Source organism: Rana temporaria, chromosome 5, assembly GCF_905171775.1.
Source record: "Rana temporaria chromosome 5, aRanTem1.1, whole genome shotgun sequence".
Classification (NCBI taxonomy): Eukaryota; Metazoa; Chordata; class Amphibia; order Anura; family Ranidae; genus Rana; species Rana temporaria.
This window is the reverse complement of record NC_053493.1, coordinates 254,117,082-254,132,226: the sequence shown is the minus strand read 5'-3', so window position 1 is coordinate 254,132,226 and position 15,145 is coordinate 254,117,082. Positions and strand designations below refer to the sequence as shown.

The window sequence follows — 15,145 nt, the reverse complement described above, 5'->3', positions numbered from 1 at the left end:
CCTGTGATAAGAGATCATTTTTAGCTGGTAAGAGGCAGTGTGTTATCTGGATGCTGTGAATTCTTTTTATCACTTGGAGATTGAAATTTTGAATACCTTTTTGGACTATATGGGAATTCATTCACCAATTCAATTTCACTTATTTGGACTTTAATGGTTCACTATACACTTATGTGTCTTTATTATCACTCTCTTTCACACATTGAGAGTGTCTGATTATTATTTCATTATTCACGTGTTTTTGTTATATTTTTATATAGGTCACATTTATATATATATATTTGATACTACTAGCGCAGCTTTTTTTCTTTCCTTATGTATCTTGTGTAGTATAACACTTATAGTTGCCTGCTTGATTTCCACTGAATAAGGGCAGTATTTTTTTTACCATCATCTACCTTACCAATTGCTGCCAATCTCTACATTGATTTTTGCTCAACCAACAAAAAAAATCTAAAATTCTAACAACAACATACAAAGTCTTCTACATCTCGTTCCTGAGTTACATCACAAAACTCATCTCAAAATATTACTCAGACCATCTTCCTGACTTCTCCCAAGACCTCCACCTAATAACTGATATTTTACTCCATCAGCTCATTCCTCACAGTTACCTTTTCTATCACTTTCGCTTCCGTTTTAGATTGTAAGCTCTCAAGAACAAGGCCTCCTTACTTTTTTGTATTAAATTGTATTGCAACTGTATTTTGCAAAGTGCTGCACAAGCAGTTGGTAGTATATAAATCCCATATAATAATATTTGACAATAACTTTTCAAATATCGAATTTTCGGTGCAGAGACAGGATATTCATATTCATGAATGATATTTGTAGCTCCTTATGAAGTAACTTTTTTTTTTTTTTTGTGCAGGCCTTTAGGCCATACACCAATAGATCAGGAGGTGTACATGATGCATTTCATGTTCCAGACTGAAGTATGCAATTACCATAGAAATGGCACTACATGTATCTAGCAATAATGCAGAGATATTTTTCTTTTGTACATTACTGTAGCTGTAAAAGAAAGATAAATTTTTTCGCAACATCTTTCAGATGTGAATTTAGAAAGCAACACACTTGCGAATGTGCAGAGAATAATGTTGTCTGAAGCACATTCTACAACAGACCCTTTTTATTTCACTCAAGTATGTTTGAGCGGGAGAACAACAAAGCGGAGTGTTGTATTGCACGAAGATACACGGTAGAAAAAGTTTTTTTCTTTTCTGTTTCCCCGAACTGGAGGATAACAAGGAATATAAAAAGATTCAAGATCTTTTTTTCCTACGACTGAACAGACCTCTGCAGAAACCTTCAGAAATTGTGGTGTTTTGCTATATTTCTATATAGATACTACCCACTGAACTTTTAGCCTTCAGTATGTGTACTGTTCCATTTATGTAGCAGGGATGATTGATTTTATGTGCTGCCTTCTAGTAAATTATGGTTATTTGTTGTGCCTCAGTGAATGTGCATAAAAGCATAGAGGGCAATGAAGATATGGTGATAAGAGTTCTTTGACAGCTGGATCGCTATTTTGTTTTGCAACATACTTTTACATATATTAAACTCAATTACTAAAATGTCACACAAGGTTTTACTTGGTAAAATACTGTACTTTCAAATATGTTTTTTTTTTTTCATAAATATTCAGATTTCTTTAAAGCGGAAGTAAACCCATTGATTTAACAGTTTCAAAAAACAGTTACGTTTCCGGCACATGCCGGTAATTTAAGGCCGGGTACTAACGAGCAAACATGTACGATGAAACCGGTCCGTCGGACCGTTTTCACCGTACATGTCTGCCAGAGGGCTTCTGTTCGATGGCTGTACTAAGCATCGTACAGAAGTTCGAGCGTAAACAATACGCGGGGCGTGTCCGCGTCGTCGCCGCGGCGATGACGCGGCGACGTGGGCGGGCCTGCCATTTAAAGGCTTCCACGCATGCGTCAAAGTCATTCGACGCATGCGAGGGACGGCGGGCGCTCGGACATGTACGGTAGGTCTGTACTGACGACCGTACATGTCCGAGCGGGCAGGATTCCAGCGGACGGTTTTAAAACACGTACAGGAATATTTGTCTGCTGGGAAAAGGCCCGGCGGGCAAATGTTTGCTGGAATTCGGCCCGCTCGCGCCTACACACGACCGAACATGTATGCTGAAACTGGTCCGCAGACCAGTTTCAGCATACATGTTTGGTCGTGTGTACGGGGCCTTACTGTCACATTGGTTGTGCTCTCAACCAAACTGTCAAACCATCCAATGGCTGGTATCATAACTGATCACATGTGCAGCATAATGGCAGTTGAAGATCAAACAGAGGCCAAGATGGCAGCTTCCTTGGCTGAAAATGATTGGAGGGTTTACTTCCACTTTAAAGTGGAGTTCCACCCATTTTTTTTATGTTTGTCTGTGCTGCATGCTCTAATCTCATAGTGTTCAGAATGGACAATTTTTATTTAATTTGTTGCTTGTAAATACCTTGATTTTGTAGTCCTTCATTACTTCCTTGTCCTTATTTGCCTAGGCTATTTGCAAGGGTTTCTGGGATAGGCATCATGTTTCCCAGTAATCCTTGCAAACCTGACTAAAACCTTACATTGCTTGTGCACTGAGCATGTGCGAGATATGCAAAGCTGAAATCCAGGAAGTCATACAGTCTGGCTTCATGATGCCCACACTTAAGATGGCCACAGTCTATTTCTAGATCATAAACTATCTAAATGCTATAACAACCTAACAAAACGGACCCTAGTTTACAGACTAACTTTACTAGAATACATTAAGCTTGTGTATTACAGGGGTATTTATATTTAAAAAGTGAAATTGTGGGTGGAACTCCCCTTTAAAGTGTATGGAAAGCCAAAAACATTGCAGTAATGAGGTCTTTGTAGAGCACCTTGCACCTATTGAAAATAATGCAAGACGTTTACAGAATGAAGGATCCCATCACAGTTGCGGTAAATAGAAGAGAATGAACTGTCACTTTGACATTTCAATAAAGCTTAAAAAAAAGGGTTAACAGGGCCTTGCATTGTTGCAAGACAGGGCAAGGCACCACTCCCCAACACTGACACAGAATGGACACCGGCCCGCACGCTAAAACGGATGGATTTAGCGTGCAGGCATGTGTGAACAAGTCCTAACAGTTTCAATTAAAATAACTTGATTTCTGTTTTACATAATACACCATGCATACATACACGCATTAACCTCAAGAAAGCAATGTCTACCAGGAAATTCACAGGTCATGGTTATTACAGTTAAAACACAATGAGCACAGCCTGTGAAATATTACATAATGCAATAAAAACAGATATTTGGATTCTTTAATAAATACTGTTAAAATGAAAAGATGTGTTACTTAGCAGATGTCTAGATTTTGTTGCCAGTATTCTCAGCAAAAGCAAGAATTTTCTGGTAGAGAACGAATGATGACAACAAACATATCTAAAAATAACAAAATTCAAACTAGGCAGTAGCAGAGGGGTATATTGCATATATTAAAGTGAACCTGTGCTTTTCCCAAGCAGAGAAAAGCAACAGGTATGCTTTAATGCCAGCCCCACAATCTGCATGTACTTACCTTACCCTTTGCTCCCTCATAATTCCATCAGAAGGTTAGCCCTCTGTAAGCTCCAAATTGTGACTTGTAGCTTCCACTGGGCTAAGTACTATCGTTCCTCACTCATGTGGTATCTTTGGACAACAAAGGCCTTGTTTACACAGGTGTACTATACAATATGCCAGTGCGCTGGACGTGTTTGCCTACATGGTTGATACACAGGTGTTCCATGCAGGCGGTCCCATTCATGTCAATTGGGATGCAGCGGTTGCATGCACACAGCTGCTGCTTCTAATTTGATAGACATGAGGGTGGGTGACCCTGAACACACACTGTCTGCATTTGGGGCCATGCTCCTGCACTCGCCAGTTGTCAAATTGGGAGCAGTGGCTGTGTCCGTGCAGGTGCTGCAACACACCTGTGCAAACAAGGTCCTTGCATTGGCGTACACTATAGTAAAATGTTATTATTTCCCCAACTCCAGGATTGGCACTAGGCTATCAGCGCTTAATCACTCATGGGAAATATAAATGATGAAGTTAAAAAGTGGGGGGTGGGGCTTTATGAGTGGGTAGCCCTTATAACTAGATAAAAGGAAGTGACAACCTAGGGGTGCTGCTGATGACACACTAATATGCAACACTGATAGGCGGCACTGATATGCACTGATATGCAGCACTGATGGACACTAATAGGCGGCAATGATATGCAGCACTGGTGGGCACTGATAGACGGCACTCATGGGCACTAATAGGTGGCAGTGATGGGCAGTGATAGGATGCACTGATGGGCACTAATAGGTGGCACTGATAGGCACTGATGGGCACTGATAGGTGGCACTGATGGGCAATGAAGAATACTGATATGCGGGACTGATGAAGAGGCACTGACAGGCATTACTGACGGGCACTGAATGCCATCCCTGGTGGGCAATGATTGGCATCCCTGAACTTGGCACTGATTGCCATCCCTGGTGGGCACGGGTTGGCATACCTGGTAGGCACGGGTTGACACTTGTGGGCATCCTTGTTGGGTCTTCACTAATAATCAATGTGCTGATTTTCAGTGCAGATCTCCCTGTCAGGAGAGCCGCTGATCGACTCTCCTCTACTCATGCCTTGTCAGCGCAAATAGAGGAAAAGCCGATAAACGGTACTTCCTGTTTACGATGTGATGAGCTGTGATTGAACACAGCTGATGACATGGTAAAGAGCCTATGACATCATAGGCTCTTTACCAAGAACAGAGATGCGGTGTGTAGCTCGTGGGTGCGTGCGAGTGGCTTATCCTGCTGGACGTCATATGACGCCAAAACGGGATAACTGATCTCTGGCCCGGCTGTCTTTCTGCTATAGGCTGGGCAGGATGTGGTTAAAGGGCAACTCCAGTTTTGTGGAAAAAAATAGCAAGTAAAGAAAATAACAGCATAAACAATTGCTACACAAACAATATTGTATCTAGACCATTTGTTCAATAATGGGCAGATATCTCCCTACCTATAATTGGGAAGCTCTCTGCTGTTTTTATAGACACCACTTTCAAAGCTACTCTGCCATTAACAGGCTCTAATGCAGACAGATAGGTCATGTAAGATGACCTCACCAGCACCAAATTCTGGAATTCTGTAATACAACTCCTGCCATTGCCTCCTGCATATTCCTTCAGTCTTATAACTATAATGCATGGCTGTACTGATCAAAAGGAATTTTAGGGAAATTGCAATCTCTGGTACTACCAAACCGTTTAGAACCTTATGGGCCTGTGGATGGGCATGTGGATTGTCCTTTGTTTGCATCAGAACTGCTTCTTTTCCCATACAGGTAATTGGTAATGCAAAAGCAGCATTTCAGACAGTCTGCCAAACATGGGTTAAATGTTGGCCGATTTCTGTTGAACCAGCCGATATTTGTGCCATGTGTATGGGGCTTTTGAGACACAACAAAAAGTGAAAAGATACCTCATCAAAGTGAGGAGAAATACCCTATTAGAAAGCTCCCATGATAACAGGTGTCCTCAACTTAAAGTGGTTGTAAATCCTCTCATATACCCAGTGAGGTGAACAGCCTCAGATGATACACAAAGATGAAGCTGTACTGGGCAAAGGAACTCTGAGAAGTAGGGTCACTGGTAAGTGCAACTAAATTATTATTTTTATTAAGGTACTTATATAGCGCCGTCAATTTACACAGCGTTTACATATACATTGACATCAGTCCCTACCCTCAAGGAGCTTACAATCTAAGGTCCCTAAGGCTGCTTTCACACTGAGGCGTGCAGCCGCGGTGACGGTATAGCCATGCTAGCGGCCGAAAAAGGCGCTGCGGGCGGTATTACAGCGGTATTACCGCGCTTTCCTATTGATTTCAATGAGAAGGCGCGGTATAGGAGCGGTTAACACACCGCTCCTATACCGCGGTAAAGATGCGGCTAGCAGGACTTTTGGTGCGCTCCTGCTAGCGCACCGCTTCAATGTGAAAGCCTTCGGGCTTTCACATTGAACACTACAGGGCATGATTTTTCATGCGGTATAGCAGCGCTATTTTTAGCGCTGTACCACATGAAAAACGCCCCAGTGTGCAAGGGGCCTAACTCACATTCATATACTAGGGCCAATTTAGGCAGAAGCAAATTAACCTACCAGCATGTCTTTGGAGTGTGGGAGGAAACCGGAGTACCTGGAGGAAACCCACGCAGGCACAGGGGGAACATGCAAACTCCAGGCAGGTAGTGTCGTGGTCGGGATTCGAACCAGCAACCCCTTTTACTGCTAGGCAGTGCTACCCACTACACCACTGTTCTAAATACATTCTGAATACTACTATGGGTATCAACTACTGTATGTGGCTATTATTTAGCCAAAGTGTAAATAACTTTTTTTTTTTTTTTTATCAATAAGCAGTAAAGTTCTTTTGTTGTCATATAATGAATTACAAAAATGGCAGCAGAATTGTTGGACCTTCGGTCACTTTTCACAACAGAACTAGACTACTGCAATATAATATAGACATAGTGGGCCAGATTCACAAAGAGATACGACAGTGTATCTACAGATACTCCGTCGTATCTCTGACTTACACTGGTCGTATCTATGCGCCTGATTCATAGGGCCAGATTCACGTAGATCAGCGGATCTATAGATCCGCTCGATCTACGTGATTTAAGATCCGCTCCCGCAAGTTTAAGAGGCAAGTGGCTAATTCACAAACCACTTACCTCCAAACTTGCGACGGCGGATCCTAAATCCCCCGGCTGAATTCAAATTCCGCGGCTAGGGGGAGTGTACTATTTAAATCAGGCGCGTTCCCGCGCCGATTTAAATGCGCATGCGCCGTCCGGGAAATTTCCCGGCGTGCATTGCTCCCACTGACGTCACTAGGACGTCAGTGGTTTCGACGTGAGTGTAACTTGCGACGCGCGTGTTTGTGAATCGGCGTACGCAGACGACTTTAGAAAATTCAAATTCGACGCGGGAACGCCGGCTATACTTAACATTGGCTGCGCCTGATAAAAGCAGGGGTAAGTATACGACGGGTACGCCGCTACGGAAACGTCGTAAGAAGACTGCGTCGGGTCCGCGTACGTTCGTGAATTTGCGTATCTCGCTGATTTACATATTATTTATCGTAAATCAGCGGGAACGCCCCCGGTGCCATTTTTAAATTGAAAAAAAGATCCGACAGTGTAACACAGTGTAACACTGTCAGATCTTAGCCCTATCTATGCGTATCTGATTCTATGAATCAGGCGCATAGATAGGACCAGTGTAAGTCAGAGATACGATGGTGTATCTGTAGATACACCGTCGTATCTCTTTGTGAATCTGTCCCATAGAATCAGTTACGCATAGATATGACTAAGATCCGACAGGTGTAACTGTGTTACACCGTCGGATCTTATCTGCAATTTAAAAATGGCGCGGGGGTGTTCCCGCTGATTTACGATGAGAAATATGTAAATCAGCGAGATACGCCAATTCACGAACGTACGAGGACCCGACGCAGTGTTGTTACGACGTTTACGTAGCGGCTTTCCCGTCGTACACTTACCTCTGCTTCTATGAGGCGCAGCCAATGTTAAGTATAGCCGTTGTTCCCGCGTCGATTTTGAATTTTTTTACGTCGTTTGTGTAAGTCGTTCTAGAATACGGATGGACGTCGTTTACGTAAGCGTCAAAACCACTGACGTCCTAGCGACGTCAGTGGGAGCAATGCACCCCGGGAAAATTCACGGACTGCGCATGCTCATTTAAATCGGCGCAGGGACGCGCCTGATTTAAATAGTACACTCCCCCTAATTTGAATTCCGCCGGGGGATTTACGATCCGCCGCCGCAAGTTTGGAGGTAAGTGGTATGTGAATTACCCACTTGCCTCTCAAACTTGCGGCAGCGTATTTTAAATCACATAGATCACGCGGATCTAAAGATCCGCTGATCTATGTGAATCTAGCCCGATCAGTTGCTCTCAATCCAAGTACCTATCACAATTCTGTCGAATACCCCTTGCTTTTGACATACTCTTTCTCGTTAATTATCTCTGCTAAAGAAAATGCTTAAACCAGACGTCCAAGCCGATGTTAATTTTCTGGGACAGCAATTTATTTTCTTGTATGCAATTAACATTTCAGTATTATATTAAAATCCAAGAAAATTAAAAAAGAATAAGATATTGAAACTGTTGGAAATGATCTGAAAAGATTATTGCAAATCAAAAGTAAGCAAAGAGAGCCACTAGGTATCTGTGATATGATCTCCACAGAGACATATCATGTATTATTCATTGCATGATTTTCTCACTCTAAAATGTATTCGAAAAAATATTTTTTAGGATGCTGCTTTTAATATTGGCTTATCCGGTTTATATGATATGCCAGTTGGGTAGGCAGATGACTTACCTCTGCCAAAAATCACAAGCTATTCATATAAAATGCTCTCAGTTTTCTTATACTGATCAAATACATTTTGCAACTAGAGTTAAACATAGTTTCAAGCATCATAACTTGAGGCAGTGATAGATAACGTATCAAGGTTCATTATCTTCAGCTAGGACACAAGCTGTTTTTGTGTTTAAAGCATAACTGTTCCTTTAAAACACATTGGATCTCTTGTGATATTCTAGTATTCCGGACAGCTCTTCTATCTTTTATTTGCCCGCGAGCGATCATTGTAAACCCAGACAATCAGCTTTTCTGCAGTCATGTGGACACTTTGCTGCATTCAGAGGTGGCTAAATGCTGCCCCTGGGTGCAGCAACAGTCTACAGTCTATGCTATGGCCATAGGTGTGCGCAAGGGGTGTGCCAGGTGTGCCTGGGCACACCCTAATCCTGGGTTTAGCAACCTGTCAATGGTGGGCAGGTGATAGGTAAACCACAATCCTTCCTTGCCGACCCTCATAACCTGGACAGGAGAGGTGGTGGGAGTGGAATTTAGTAGAACTGATCTGTATTTTCCTCCTGCAGCAGCTGAAAGTAGGCTTCTCCTCCTATCTCTTTTGTCAACATTCAGCTGCCACAGGAAGAAAATATAGGGGATCAGTACTAAAATATGGCACCCCTCCTTTCCCTGTTCCATTTCCTTCTGTTGCCTGGGTCCCCCATGTGCTCCCTTGCTCCCCCTTTCCCCCCATTGTTTCAGAATGGAGAGTGGGGAAGAGGCTGGTAAATATTTCAAACGCATATGTGTTGAAGGTTTGGGGTGCACACCCTAATGCAATAGGCTGTGCACACCTATGGCTATGGCCACATACAAACTGGCAGATTACCTACGTTCAGTTTGTGTGCAACCAAAAACACCTACCCTGGATGTACACTGGCTTTGTCCAGGGTCGGTATTCGCATGTAACTGCTCAGTTGAGTGATTACATGTGGACAGCAGAGGCACCTTTCATTGATTTGTACACAGCAAAAAGCAGACCCCAGATTGGGAGAGTTGGTACTCTGAGCCAATCAAGTTCTGCTTCATGCACATGTGCAGATGAGGAACACAGCGACTGAAAGAGGGAAGACCACTTTAGTCTGTTGCTCTCTGTCCAGTCACAGACTGGGGAAATAATGTAACCAAGCTGTATTGACTGTGCTTTGTGGCAGGGCTTTATAAATCCCAGGCTACAGTTCCCATTAGGCTTAGCCTCCATGCCTGTGAGGGATAAGAGAGCATCTTCACGCAGGGCTGTAGTCATAGGGAGGGGGTGAGCACATTCTGCTTTCCACCATGCAAAACGGCTCAGATGATGGTGGAAAGCAAGAAGAGGAGAGACAGGAAATGTCATTTTCAAACCTGGATTACTGTATTTTGGAGGTCAAAAGGAAAAACGAGGTAAGTGATATTTAAATGCTCTAGCTTACAGCATTCAATTGATCTAATAAAAAACGAACCTTTAGCGTTCCTTTAAATATTTCACATAGTAACACAAGCTGAAAACCCTATTTAATTTATTTTTAATATTCAAAGCAAACTCACCCATCCACCCATGTCTCTATGCTATTATTTTTTCTAGATATTCACTTTAAAAAACACCTCCTAGCATTTCTAGCTATGGCCATCTTGAGTAAGGGCAGATGATTCATGTACCATTTACTTCCTGGATCCATCTGCTCTTAGCTCAGGCATGCATGCAGGAGAGTGTGCTTAGCCCCTTTTCATTACCTTCAACTTTTTGAGATGGGAACGAGGGACCCCTTTAAAGCAAAAGTATGTAGGCATAGGACATGCCCATTGTCACGCCCCCTTAAAGTTATAAAAAATAAAAATAAATAGTTAAACCAGCACAAGTGCTTTTTTTTACCACTACAATTCCTTTATACTAGATTTTGAAACTTACAAAGGCAGCCATTTAGAAATTGAATGAAAGGTTTCGTGCTGGCAAACACTTTTTGAAAGATAAGAAGTGAATTTTATAACATCCAAATACAAGCTCAGTTACGGAAATACAAATTTAACATCAATTGCACAAGATAGACATAACATGACATCTATATATATGTTTGATAGACACAGTGGGCCAGATTCAGATAGATTAGCGGATCTTTAGATCCGCGTAATCTATCTGATTTACGATCTGCCGGTCCAATTTTGCGAGGCAAGTGCATGATTCACCAAGCACTTACCTCGAAAATTGCACCGTCGGATCGTAACTCCCCCGGCGGAATTCAAATTCCGCGGCTAGGGGGAGTGTACAATTTAAATCAGGCGCGTTCCCGCGCCGATTTAACTGCGCATACCTCGCCGGCGAAATTTGCCAGTGCGCATGCTCCAAATGACGTCGCTAGGACGTCAATGTTTTCGGCGGCTAAGTAAATTCCGGCCATCCGTATTCCCGATCGACTTACGCAAACGACGTAAAAATTTGAATCTCGGCGCGGGAACGACGGCCATACTTAACATTAGCTACCCCTCATATAGCAGGGGTAACTATCTGCCGGAAAAAGCCGAACGCAAACGACGTAAAAAAAAAGCGACGGGCGGGCGTTCGGTCTTGAATCGGCGGTTCTCCTCATTTGCATATCCGACGCGTAAAAAACTGCGACGACACCTAGCGGCCGGCGGTAGATTGCAGCCTAAGATCCGACTGGTGTAAGTCACTTACAACAGTCGGATCTAAGGGAGATCTATGCGGAACTGATTCTTATGAATCAGTCGCATAGATCCGACCGTCGGATCTCAGAGATACGACGGCAGATCAGGAGATCCGCCGTCGTATCCCCTTGATGAATCTGGCCCAGTGTGTCATATGTTCATTTTCGGGTATAACAATACTCAATTATTCTGATATTATTGATTACTTTCCATAACTTTTCTGTTCTCCTAACTGTATATGACTATACATTTTGAAATACTTGCCACATTGGAAGTGTCTGTTATAAACTTGTAATCTTTGAAAAAATTCGAATAAAATTCTTAAAAAAAAAAAAAGTGAATTTTTAATATAACTATATAGATCGAACCAAAATGAGGAACAAATGAGGAAGAAGAAGGAATAAGGGATTGTGCCAAATCAGGGACAGTCCCTTGGAATCAGGGACAGTTGCGAGCTATGCCCTCCTCTACATGAAAGATAAAAATGCCCATGAAGACTCCTGGGATGTATGACATCATTTTGGTCTAGGCAAGAAACCAGAAAGCAACTGAAGAAATGTAAAAAAAAAAAAAAAACAAGTAAATATAATATGCCTTCCTATTTATAAAAGGTTAGCACCATAACAATTAAAAATAGCTCATGTTGACTGACAGAGTTTAGTTCTGCTTTGAAGGGGTTTTTAAAGGTTCGTTTTTTATTTTCTAAATAGGTTCTTTTAATCACTTAAGGACCCCTTCATGCCGATATACGTCGCCTTTAAGAGCCCAGCCGTGGGTCGCGAGCGCACACAGCCGGCGGCATGCTCGCGACCTGGTCCGGTGCTCCGTGACCGTGCCCGTGGGACCTGCGGACCCGATCGGTCACAGGAGCTGAAGAACGGAGAGAGGTGAGTGTAAACAAACCTTTCCCGTTCTTCTCTGTGGCTTGTCACTGATCGTCAGTTCCCTGTCATAGGGAACGACGATCAGTGATGTCACACGTCCAGCGTTTTTTTTTTACCAAAAATATGTAGAACACGTATCGGCCTAAACTGAGGAAAAAATACTTTTTTGATATATTTTTGAGGGATATTTATTATAGCAAAAAATATTGCATTTTTTTTTTAAATTGTCGCTCTATTTTTGTTTATAGCGCAAAAAATTAAAACCGCAGAGGTGATCAAATACCACAAAAAGAAAGCTCCATTTGTGGGAAAAAAAGGACGCCAATTTTGTTTGGGAGCCACGTCGCACAACTGCGCAATTGTCAGTTAAAGCAAAGCAGTGCCGAATCGCAAAAAGGGGCCTGGTCCTTTACCTGCATAATGGTCCGGGTCTTAAGTGGTTAAGCTAGTGCATTGTTGGTTCACTTACCATTTCCTTCGATTTCCCTTCAAAAATGTGTTTTTCTTTGTCTGAATTTCTCACTTCCTGTTTCTCCTCAGTAAGCTTGCCCCCATCATCCGAGCCGTTCTGGCTGGGGGTTAGTCAGCCAAACCAGCTTACTGAGGAGGAACAGGAAGTGAGAAATTCAGACAAAGAAAAAAAACATTTAGAAGGGAAATCGAAAGAAAAGGTAAGTGAACCAACAATGCACTAGCTTAAAGGAACCTATTTAGAAAAAAAAAAACGAACCTTTACAACCCTTTAAGGTAAATACCAGGCAGTGGACTCAAAAAAGAAAGTAAAATAATGTTAAAAGAGTATTTATTACACAAAAATACAGACTGACACAAATGGTAAGAAACTTTTAGAACGCATGGCAAGATGCCAAGAGCTTTTTTTGTGCATCAGAGAGCCCCCCCCCAGTTAGAATCACTCCCTAGGACACCTCTCCAATGGGAACATAGGCAAGAACAAAACAGATGTTTAACCGCTTGCCAACCAGCGCACGACAATTTACGTCGGCACGGCTGCACAAATGGGCTTACAGGTACGTCCCTTTTAAATCGCAGCTTAGTGGCTGCGTGCGTGCGCTGCTGGCGGGGCGCCCATGCGCCCGCCGCGTACTCCGTGACCGTGATCATGGGTCCCGAGGACTCGATGTCCGCCAGTGTCCCGCGAATGTGACACGGAGCTGCAGAACAGGGAGATGCCTATGTAAACAAGGCATTTCCCTGTTCTGCCTAGTGACATGACAAGGATCTACTGCTCCCTGTCATCGGGAGCAGTGATCTCTGTCATGTCAGTGGTAGCCCACCCCCCCACCGTTAGAATCACTCCCTAGGACACACTTAACCCCTTCATCACTCCTGAGTGTTTAACACCTTCCTTGCCAGTGTCATTTACACAGTAATCAGTGCATTTTTATAGCGCTGATCACTTTTTTAAATGACAATGGACCCAAAATAGTGTCAAAAGTGTCCGATGTGTCGCAGTCACAATCAAAATTGCAGATCGCTGCCATTACTAATAAAGAAAACTTAATTAAAAAAAATCCATAAATCTGTCCTCTATTTTGTAGACGCTGTAGCTTTTGCGCAAACCAATCAATATACGCTTATTGCAATTTTTTTTACCAAAAGAATGTAGAAGAATATGTATCGGCCTAAACTGAGAAAAAAAAAAAAACATTTTTTTTTATTTTTTTGGGGGATATTTATTATAGCAAAAAGTAAAAAAAAATTCTAAATGTATGCTCTTTTTTTGTTTATTGCGCAAAAAATAAAAAACGCAGAGGTGATCAAAAAGTACCATAAGAAAGCTCTATTTGTGGGGAAAAAAGGACTTAAATTTTGTTTGGGTGCAACGGCGCACGACCGCGTAACTGTCAGTTAAAACAACGCAGTGCTATATCGCAAAAAGTGCTCTATTTCTATTTTTCACCACTCTAGTTAAAACTAAATGAACAATTTTGTCTGGATTTAGGCTTTAAACTAGCACTAGGAGCATCATTTTTCAAAAATATAACTGAATCTCAAAACTTAGCAACCAATCATATTTGGAATCACTGACAAACTAGGCTGTGTCCAGCCATGTCTAAAAAAAACATAAGATTAAGAAAAAAATGCAAATCAGCACTGTTCACAATGTATTCATGTTTTATATTGTTTAATGAAGAAATATGTTACCTGCAGATGTTTGCTTGAATTTCTCACTTTTCTTCTTCCTCCATTTCCATGGCTTGAAAATTCTTCCTAAAGTGGCAAATTTACTTCTTCTCCTGATTGGCGGAGTGTGGGTACCGGGCACTAAGGATTCAGAGCGCATTGCAGCCAGTCTCTCCACTTCCTCAGCTGAAAGATACCAGACAAAATAGTAAGGAAATCTGTCCATGTACAAACATAACAGGTTTGGAAAGAATGGCTTATGGCCAATACTGAAACAACTAACACACATTAAGTCATCTACGTTATTGAATTCCTGACTGATGTCACATACTGAACATTGTAGGTGTTGTTTATGCCCCCATATACTTTGCGATTATAAAGAGTTGGGGTTTAAAATGAAATTACGAGTGTATATAAAATACATATATTACTGGAGCTTAGTATTCATCAACGTCTTCCCGCCCAGCGTTGGCATCTCTTTAATATGGTCTGTACACCCGAGGGTGGGAAGGATTGGTTATTATGTGACCACTGTGATTGACTATCACAGTGGTGAAATGATTGGGAGCTGGTTCTGCCAGCTACTGATTATTAGTGGGGACTGAGGGCTGTGTTTGACAGCTTAATCTCTGTAAACCCATACAAAGACAAGGGGGGCCGCTCCAGGCTCCTATCAATGCTCATCCACTAACAACCACTGACCATGGCGCTTAGTCATGGAGGCCATGGTGGTGACCTCCAAGACTAAGCCCCTTGGGCAGGACAAAACGCATTGGAGGGAGGCGCGGCCTGAATGAGTCTGGGCTGAGGCTGCTTTTACCATTCACCCAGAGTGTTGTAAGATGTGTGGCATTTGGGATAATTATTTTTCCTTAGCTCAGTCATTGTGCTGGCAACAGGGGCGGACTGACCATTGGGACTCTCGGGCACTGCCCGAGGGCCCCATGCCACTAGGGGGCCCATCAGGGTTGCCAGGCTA

General features: G+C 42.5%; 1 protein-coding gene across 6 annotated transcripts in view; it reads right to left on the bottom strand.

Annotated features, from left to right (window-relative positions):
- PHACTR1 (phosphatase and actin regulator 1) overlaps nucleotides 1-15,145 on the bottom strand; it is a 411,120-nt gene that overhangs the window by 125,753 nt on the left and 270,222 nt on the right. For all 6 annotated transcript variants that reach the window (XM_040353735.1, XM_040353739.1, XM_040353736.1 and 3 more), the window contains one exon: nucleotides 14,188-14,352. In XM_040353735.1, the coding sequence (XP_040209669.1) occupies nucleotides 14,188-14,352 (165 nt within the window). The remainder of the gene's footprint in view (nucleotides 1-14,187; nucleotides 14,353-15,145) is intronic.